Source organism: Morone saxatilis, unplaced genomic scaffold, assembly GCF_004916995.1.
Source record: "Morone saxatilis isolate NCDOM2014 unplaced genomic scaffold, NCSU_SB_2.0 Contig11, whole genome shotgun sequence".
Classification (NCBI taxonomy): domain Eukaryota; kingdom Metazoa; phylum Chordata; class Actinopteri; family Moronidae; genus Morone; species Morone saxatilis.
Window position 1 is genome coordinate 27,458,444 of NW_023339663.1, and position 10,302 is coordinate 27,468,745.

The 10,302-nt window shown below is 42.3% G+C and overlaps 1 protein-coding gene across 1 annotated transcript in view; it reads right to left on the bottom strand.

Moving 5' to 3' along the window:
- Positions 1–9,949, bottom strand: part of dpy19l3 (dpy-19 like C-mannosyltransferase 3) — a gene marked incomplete at its 3' end in the record, with an annotated part of 48,473 nt that extends 38,524 nt beyond the window's left edge. The window contains 3 exon segments of the mRNA XM_035652569.1: positions 7,532–7,659; positions 9,079–9,230; positions 9,798–9,949. Of these exon segments, the coding sequence (XP_035508462.1) occupies positions 7,532–7,659; positions 9,079–9,196 (246 nt within the window).
- Between the last annotated feature and the right edge of the window lie 353 nt (positions 9,950–10,302).

Genomic DNA, 10,302 nt, shown 5'->3' on the forward strand with positions numbered 1-10,302 from the left:
GGGGGGGGGGGGGTGTAAAGACAGAACGGCGAACAACCAGCTGCAGAATATTAAGTCAATCGTCAGTTTATCATATTCAGTTTGTAAATGGTTTTTAAAGCTGTGCTTCACTAAAAAGAAGTTCTTAAACAATAGTGGTATCCTGACATATTGGTTAAGTGATTTAACAAGTCTGTCAAACTGATTCTCCACTATCATTGTCTCTCCACAGATGAATGCGGTCATTCTTACGTATCTCAACATCTGCCTATTAAAAACCAAAGCATATTTCTGAGTATTATCACAATACCATTTATGTGATCTTTTTCCAGTAAAGACTTATGATTAATAGTTCATCCCTCATTAAAAGACCATAAAAATGACTAAATGGACAAAAAATGTCATAGTCCACTAAAACCTTAACAACTGATCGACTAAATGACTAAGAGCCCTACTGACTTCCATTTGATTTCCATAACCTAAGCTATTACATTAAAAAAGACAAATCCAACATTTAGTGACATTCAAATACATTTGTATATAGGTTCCATATATTCCATGGTCCACCCACAGAGGTACTTAACTTGCTTAATTAGACTTCTTGCCAGGATGGTGAGTGCATGCATAGACTGTGCTGACATCACCCTGATTCTGATTTTGTTACACCAGTTAGGGTGGGACAGTGTGCCCCTTTTCAGCTTAGTGTCCTCAGCAAACTCCCAGCATAGCTCCATGTATGTTCTCATATTCTCATGCTCTTTGAATACATTAATACACTGTGACATGTGGACAGGACAAGAAGAATCTGGGGACAGAACTACCAACCCTGTAATTGGAAACTAACATCATGAGTCACTGATTATCACTGACATGTCAATGATGACAAATGTGCCACGTGTTTTAATAAAATAAATTAATAATAGTTATGGCACTAGGCATTTTATGTAAATTATGTACATACACACACACACACTCACACAGTGAGCTGAGATTGGACCACTGAGGGGTGTGACAGTTTTTATTGCACTGTGTTACCCACTGATCCCCTTGGAACTCTCCCCACAGGCTACTGCTGTGGGCGAGGGCTTGTCTAGAATGTGCTTGGTAATCAAAGGTTCAAATTAAAACAGTATCACAACTCCTACCGTGAGCTGAGAGAACCACAGCAGATTCTCGTGTATGGCGTTGACGCACCACGCCTGAGTCAGTGCCAGCAGCCCAGCTAATAACAGCCCGGCTGCCATGGAAACACACTGTCGACAAGGCCACCAGGATAGAATGCCTGAACCGGAACACGTACCGGATCTTCCCAGCAGAGGAACCTCCCCTGTACCATCCTCTGGCCTGGCATTAGACCTTTCTGTCCCCCACATTATATTACTGCTCCATCTCCCTTCAGCTGGGTTATCTTGTGAGAGGCCCAAATGATGTTCTAGCTTGCTCAGCTTAACTCTCTTACGGAGCACCATTGCCTGAGAAGACGGAGATTATCAATAACTTCTTGGAGCCTTTGATGAGCTGAATCCAGGTAGATAAACAGCATGCTCCTGGGTTGAGCTATAGAACTGATCCAAATCCATTACGGCAATAAATGTAAATGCGGTGTGTTTTTCTTTTCTTGAAGTCAGTCCAAATAAATTAGCTTTTTAATCGCTTCAAGTTCCTTGCCAAAAGGAAATATGCTAAAGCTTTCTCTGAGGGAATGAGCAGCTGATTTTCTTCCCAATCCTTCTTTTGAGTTTGCTCGGGGCAAAACAAGCATTGGCTTTACACCAAGAACTCTGATGAGATGGCTAATCCTCACTTTAAATTAAGGTCAAAGAGAATAGGCCTGGTTAACAAGTTCACACATTGCTCATTCCCCTGAAAGCTAGTTCACTTCTCAGAAGGCACAGATCCTCTTCCCTCTGTTTCTCTCCGTTACCATTTCCTCTTTATAGGTCCTTGAATAACTCCCATCTCTCCGATGTGGTACTTGAAGAATCCAAGCGAGGGTCCATCGAGCATTGGCCTTGCTTCGTCTTCTCTCTGTTTTATGTCTTCCAGAGCCTAACCTCTGCCTAACCTCATCTCCAACACAGACTTCGAAATAAAAAGTAATGTTCCTCAACAAATCAGCAACTAAGTATGCAGAGAAAGGCAAACAAAGACTGAGCCACAGCAGGTCTGCGAGCAACTGGATAGGCTGTAGATAACTGGAGCAGCCAGAGGGAGGGAAAGAAAAGAGATGACTACTGGTGACCTCTTGTCTATAAAAACACACATGCACACAGGAAAAGAATAAGATGGGGTGGGGGTGGGGAGCAGCGTGGAGAACATGTTGGAACATCATTCGGAAAATGCAGGGAACTTTCGTCCGAGGGTTTGTGGATCTGGAACTGACGTCAAGCTGTGAGCACATGTCTGAAATGAACTCCATGAGGCAACAGTCTCGCTGCATACGTAAGAGTGGTGATAATAAGCATTCTAAGGGTGTGTGTGAACGAGACAGAGAGAAAGAGCGAAGGAGTGAGAAGAACTTGATAATAAAGCCCCCAGACTCTATAACCTCAGGCTAACACTGATACCACATTTCCTCAACAACACATTGAGTGTGGAAACCACGTGAGATTTTTAAAACCAGTCTCCTTTGTGTTAAACAACAGCTTCTCCACAGACTGCTAACACTCCAATACCATCAGTTTTGTAGAGTCAGGTCAGGCAGAAACAATCGCAACATAAAGCGGGCAGGACTCCCAAACCCAAATTATTTTCCAGCATGTTTCACAGTCCTTTCCATTCTACTTGACCTGGACACACTTTAGAGTGCATGTGTGTGTAAGTATAGAAAGCAAAAAAGTGAATGTGAGAGAGAGAGAGACAGTGGATCTCTAAGGGCAAGAAACTGAATACATCATCTCAACTGGAGCAACAGCAAGCAGTTCAAGGTAAGGTCGGCCTGCAGTAGCAGCTGGCGTAGCCACCAGCATCTGAAATGAATATTAACTGCATTACACCCTTTGCTCAGGCTTGGAAAAGTGCAAGTGTTTTTTTTCGCTTGACAATGTATGTGTTGCATGTGGACCTGTCCACACCAAGCCGGCCGGCCAAGTATGAAAATGAATCTTTTTCCTTTTGTTCGGGCCTCCCACTCGGTGGGTTTTGCACCTCAAAACTAAGATTTCTTAAAACTAGCACCATCTGTTGCATGTGAAGGTGCTGGTATTGCATTTTAGTGAAGAACAAAACTTTTGAAAAATACCTGCTCAGACACATTTGAGGGTGGTGTAATGGTAAAGATCTTACCCTCTCCGCCATAACTAAGCTGATCAAATCACTATTTTATGTCCATTCACTAAATATATTTAAATAAAAACATTAATACTCTATGCTTTTATTCCAGACTCAGCTTATTTAACCAATGACTGGTTGGAACAAAAACATGTGGATCCAAAGCATCTTGCTGGATGACAGCAAAAGTTGAGCTAGATTTTATTTTCACTCTGTTGCCCTCAATTATTTATATTTGCAGCACAAATACTTGTGTAACAAAATGAAAAAAAGAGAGATTTAGAGAGAAGTTCAAACCTAGCTTACTTACAGCCACTCTCATCCTGTGTGTACATAAATAAATACAGACCATCCATACCATAACATTTAAGAGAATGTTACAAGAGTAACACTATCCACATAAGCACATAACAATGCATACATACTATTTACAGTGCACGTGGGAGCGTCAACTGTTCGGCAGCCTGACTGCCTGTGGAAAAAAGCTGTTACTGAGACAGGTGGTGTGAGGTTTGATGGGCCTGTAACATTTTAAACACAGAAGAAGTGAGAACAGGGCTATCTCTTTGTGGCCAGTGTTGTAAATGTCCTGGAGCTGTGGTAATCGTGTGTCAATGGTTTTAGCTGCTTTACTATCCTGTTTACTGTTTATACAGTCCTGTGCAGTCAGCCTGCAGAACCACACTGTGATGCAGCCTGCCAGCACACACTCGATGGTAAAATCGGTAAAAGTACAGCCGCTGCTGGGCCTTCTTGAGGATGCCCTTGGTGTTGAGGGACCATGTGAGTGTGTCTTTAATGTGTTGACCCAGAAATTTAAAACTGCCCACAATTTCGCCCCACTGATGGAAACTAGAGCAGAATTCCCTCTGGTCTTCCCAAAGTCAACAATGATTGATTTTGTCTTACTGACATTAAAATAATAATGAAGGTCATGAGACCAAAGGGCTAGGATCTTATCAGTCCAATCACTGTGGTGTCAGACAATTTGTACTTGATAGATATCCTTACTAAAGACATGTACTTTCAGCATTTTCAGATTTAAGCAGCTCTGTGTTAACATAGTCTTAGACAGAGGCTTTGATAGCATTAACAGAAGGAAACATTTCACACACACACACCCACATATGCGTGCAATGGGTGATGATGTCAGCCAGGAGCCCACTTATGTGGGAACATTTCTTCGAATTGTTCAGTGACCTGCATTTATTACGAACGAAAGCATCTGTCCTCTTCCCTTCTCACACACATACAGTAAACAGAGAAAACCAGCACAGGACCACAAACTGTGTCCGTACGGATTCTACTCAATTAACCACATGTGCTGCTTTGTCTCTCTGTGACAAAAACTCATCCATTATCCTGTGCAGATTGCCTCTATGTGGGTCAAGACGCGTTGCACATTTGCATGAGGAACAGATGAGGCACCTGGCTGGCACTGAGAGTTACTGATGAGACAAATTCGGGGCCGTAGATTTTTAAGAGCTGGCCTGCTCAGTTGTTTTGTTTGATTCCTCACTCCCTCTTCTGTTCTACACAATAATGAAAGTCCATTTCTGTGATGACGATACGTCTACAAAATCTGAACCAATGTGTACAGATAAAACTTTATTATCTGGTAGGGTTGCTGGTTTTGATTTATCACTCCTTGTGAGCAGAAAACAACTCGACCACAATGTGAAACTCTAACTTTCTAGCAGATTCAGACAAATCTGAACTCTCCAGTGTTAGATCATTAAGCTCTCACTCGCTTTAATACCTACTAGCTTAGTGAGCTTAATTAGCAGTAAAGTAAATAAATTAAATGATATTTAAAAGGACATTTCTGATTTGACACAGTGTGACTAAATGTCCCCTGTAGAACTATTTGATAAAAGAAGTATCATTTAGAGCAGTGGTCTCAACCTGGTGTCCGGGAACCTTCATGTGGTCAGTCCTCGGGTTGAGACCACAGCTCTAAATGATACCTCCATTATATAAATTAGGGATCATTTCATATATATTTAATTGACTAGAAGCCCAATGAGAGAATGTATAAGAATTACTATTCTGTTCATAGTTTCACACTCTTCACTGTTCTGCCAATTTACAGTATAGGCACATATATATTATACTAGTAATAATTAAATCTGTATACCACTGTAACCCTAGAGGGAGAGGCAGTTACTTTGTAAGGTTTGTTTTCGAGAGCCACATTCATTTATTTATTTTTTCTGAATTTGGGTTGGATCTGTAGTTTGTATTGATGTAGCCATACCTCTGACTGTTGTATCACTGAATGTTCTGGTACCTGGCAGTTGAAACTGTATACACCTACCCATGGTACAAACCATCAGAACCACTGTTATACAAAACTCATCCTATAGTATCATAACATCATATGCAAGCCACACCAAGTGACCTGCATTTCCTGCCTTGGTTGACTCATACATCTAGCAAAACAAATGACTATTACTGCACCGCTAAATGAGGCATAAACAACAAACAGCAGCAGTGTTCATTTACATTTTTCTCCAGTTCTGATTTTGACAGAGCGATCTGTTCTGTCATGTCAACCAGATCAAAATCTGCTATGTATATCTCAGTTTGAACCAGAGTGTTGGTGAAGCTTTGGATGGGGGATTTAAATTACATCATATCTGGCAGGGCACAATGTTCTGTTGCTGTACAACACTGAACAGACTATAAAAAGGACTGTGTAACCACCAGTCGCCATGGTGTTTCAAGACTTCATGTGGTTCATTTAATGGGCCTGCAAATCAATCCTATGCAGTGCATGGAAAAACAATCATCCCACTTCATGATGAAGTGTTTATGACGTGTTTGCATGCCATTTTATGGAAAAAACTGGATGAGGGGATGTGTTTGATTGGCACTTATGTTTCCTCTTGAGATACACAGAAAATGTGCGTGAATTCTTTTTGGTTTTAAAATGTTAAATCTGGGAGACATTTTCCATCTGTAAATATCCACAGATATGGTGGTGTGGTTGATGAATCCTACACACAGATGTCCAATTCTTAGGTAACCTCCATATAAAAGTGTCAGATACATCAATGTGGTCATCTCTGCTGCTTCTTCACAAGTGCCTCATAAAAGAGATAAAAGACTGTGTGTTGTCCACATTCCCAGATCATCTTCCTGGGCTGGCAGAAAGTCAGTGGAAATATCAGTGAGTTCAACTGTCTGAGTACTAAACCAATGGGACATCTACATAATGGTACGGTACAGAATCAGTGGACAAAGGGCTTGGCAACAAGTTGATTATTTTTTAACGTCTACCAGTTGTTAACATTCACAGCTCTAGTAAACAGCAGCACTAATTTGCTCCATTCTGGTATGAAGAGAAAGTCTTTAGTATTTAAGTCTTTTTTTCCTAGAGGCAAATACTATATAAAGAAGCTATCTTAATTGCTAGTGTCTGCTTCTGAATTTGCAATTACAAAACACACTTTTTTCAAAAAGAATTCCTCATTTAATTGTCATTAACAGCCATTCCATGCCTGCCTATCATTAATGTTACACAACGCCATTCACCCTTGGCATTCTTCACCAGTTGGCCCTGGTATGTTTACTCTTTTTAATTGTTAACAGGACATTCTTTGGTTAAAGGGCCAGTGTGCAGTGGCATCTAGCAGTGAAGCTGCAGATTGCAAGACACTAATTGACATTCATTTTGGTTTTACAAGATACAGGATCTCTTCTATACTTAACCCATGGATAGGCCACGTTAACTATCATGTAAACTGAATTTCAGTTTCTGAATATGGTTTATCGATGTGACAACAAATCTAATTATTAGGCTGTAGCATGTACCAAGGCTAAGTCCTTGCTGCAGCTCCCATGGGTTTGACAGGTATCTGAATCTGACAAAGACTCAGGTACATGTTCACACTGCTCAATGAACACATCAGACAATTGCTTCCACACCACCTGGCTCTGCCCACCAACTCATTACTTCTGGAAACAAGTCACTGACAGGATATATCTCATTATGAGCTCAAGCATCCCTCTCTCCATCCCTCCGTCTGCGTAGAGACTTCTTAGTTATCAACCCACCCATCCAAAACTACAAACCCATACTCACTGTCCTCGCCATTGGTTAAACCTTCTCACAGAATATCTATTTTCCCGCAAAAATAATTTCCTCCCCTACACACACACCTATACAGACGTACACTCATACCTTAAACTAGGGGCACCAACCACATAACTGGCACTTCACTAGCAGCACTAACAGCATTTTTGAGGGGAAAAAACGGTAACAGTGAAGGGCCTTTACCTTGATGTTGGAGAACCACAGGTCGTTCTCATGTAGTGTGGCCATGTAGATACAGCACAGCAGGCCAAGACCAACAGACACAGACCAACCAACTGATGTCCAGATTATTGCCCCCCATGACCAATCACCTGCAGGAACATTAATGTCATTAAGTTGTTGCTGTCAAGTAAAACTTTTAAAAACAGCCAACATTAACACGAGATGTAATGGTGGGGAAAGCACAGGTGTGCATAACAAAATGAACAATGGCTGAATTCCATTTAGCTGCTTCAGTTGCAGGGTCCTGGCATTGTGCATGCTGGTTCAAGGTCAGGTTATACTCGAACAGAACTCGTGCATGCCACGTGTTGTCTGACCACATCTGACAATGTTCATGGTTGTTCCGCACCATCAGACCGGAGTGTGGAGGGAATAGCCTCATATAGTCATCTAGAATAAAGTCCTTGTCATACGCAGGGTGGAGATTCAGGATCGTTTAAATGTGGAGATAACGGCACACACTTCCAGCTAGTGTCTCCTGGAGGGCATTCATAGTGTTGCATTAAGTTGTTCACATGAAAAGTAAATGAAAAAAGAGCACTATGAGTAGAAGTTTTGCTGGCTCCTTTCTCACCTCTGCACAGTAAGCCAATCATTGCATGGCATGGGTAAGACTGTCATATTGTCATTTTTGGATAGTTACAGAAATGCTCGGGTCAGCCCCCCAGTCAAACAGTGGAAAGATGTGGGGACAAGGGGTTTCCTATTCAACCATCCAACAAGCACTTCTGAGGAAGTATACTGGCAGCTTTACTGTCACGGCTTACGGTTGATTTATAGTTGTACTGAGGCTTTAAGTCGAGCCTATGCCAGTGACCTATGCTGTTGTGAGCATGTATACCTGTACACTGGCGTGTCTGCGTTGCTCTGAAAGTGAGAGTGTTGAGTTTCTTTGTGTACTTCAAACAATGGTAGCTGAAAACGAAACTCTCCCTCGTCTCTCTCTTCTTCTGTGTTTTCCTCGTTTCCCTTTCCCCCTGCCACTTATCAAACGAAAGGATGAGGGAATATGAGGGGACAAACAAGAGCATGTCATGCTGCGAGACAGTTTCCCATGTGTGGCAGTACTGTATGTCTGTGTGTGTGTGTGTGTGTGTGTGTGTGTGTGAGAGAGGCCACACTTGTCTGACAATGTGTGTGTGCGTGTTTGAAGAGAGATTCCCAATCAGCATTATTAACTCATCTGTCCCTTTGTTCAGGTGCTGCAGTAAGCCATCAGTCAACATGCACAACACCAGGTGGGTTTTTCTTTGGAGAATAGTGAAATACTGGTTATTTGTATAATATACAGATTACATTCAATTCAGTCATTTAATTCAGAAAGTTTGGAAGTTCATTGTGCCTGCTGTCCATGCAACACAAGCTAAATCTGGACACGGTGTAAGCATTTCATTAAAACTCCACTGAGAACTTCCCTTCCCACTCAGCACCCACAGCAGGTCAGAGGTCAGGGTCAGATTCAGAACAGTATGGAAGTCAGCTGAGTGGGAGGACTGTAGTAAACTCACCATGCAAGATCTTCTCTGGGTGATGATCAGTGCAACAGTTGGCCTGCTGGGACTGAAACTCTGCACCGAGAGGGGGCTCCTTCCCTTTGCTGCCCTTCCTCTGACGCAGGGCGGTCATGATGAAACACTGCAACCAGATAATAGAAGTGTGTCTGATTACACACACACACACACACACATATGATTAAGGCAGGGACAGATCAGTGAAGGCATGCATACACACAGCAGGCATGTGCACTAGTGCAGTCAGAGCCAGAGCAAACAACGACCTGCTGTTTGTTTGTTTGTTTGTTTGTTTGCCTCACTGTCTGCAGCCCTTCATTCACTCACTGATAGATAGGGTGGACAGGCCTGCGTACAGCGGCATTTCCTGCTCACGTCGCTGCCAAAATAACGTGAACCATCACATCCCCATCTACCGACACAGACAGCAAGCAGACCACTGGCAAACTACACTAATCCTACCGCATTTAAGCCGGATGATAGGCTACAAGTCCCTGATAAAATACCACTATGGACGTTAGTAGTGATGCGAATAGTGAGGCAGAGAAAGTACGATAAGGTAGGTTTAAAGTGTGTACACCTTCTACAGCCCTGTTAGAATGAATGTGCATTTTGCATAAAGGCGCAGTCCCGTTATGGACGCCACATTTCCTTTCTGTCTTGACAGCAACAAAGACGAATACGATTTGAGCCAACGGTACATTTATAAGCCTCACCCTCCTGGTCTGCCTGGTAGGATGGTCCGACAGCACTCCTCTACCTCCCTCTCCCCCTCTCTCTCTCTCTCTCTCTCTTTCGCTCTCTATCTCCCTCGCTCTTTCATTTTTCTCTCCTCTTTTTTTCGCCTCCCGTTAAAACTCATCGGTCAGCTTCTTACCGCACTGGATACAATACCGGAACACAAGAGAGCCCGCCTTCAAAATAAAAGCGAAAAAATGTCACTTTTGTTGGGTTTTTTTTTTGTTTTTTTTATTTATTTTTTTTTAAGCAGACATGCGCTAGAGGACGGGTAAACGTCCACAGCCAGCAGGGACTATAAGGTAGAAGAAGTGTTAAGAAGGATACAATTTATATCTTTTTAAAAGATAAGAGACCGGTTGGAATTGTTACGTCTTTTTTTCGGCGCAGAGAATAGACATTGTCCACTGCAGTCATTGTGACTTGTCATAAGCACAGGTGAAACCTCCAGCACTAATGATGACTCAGCTCCATCATCACAGA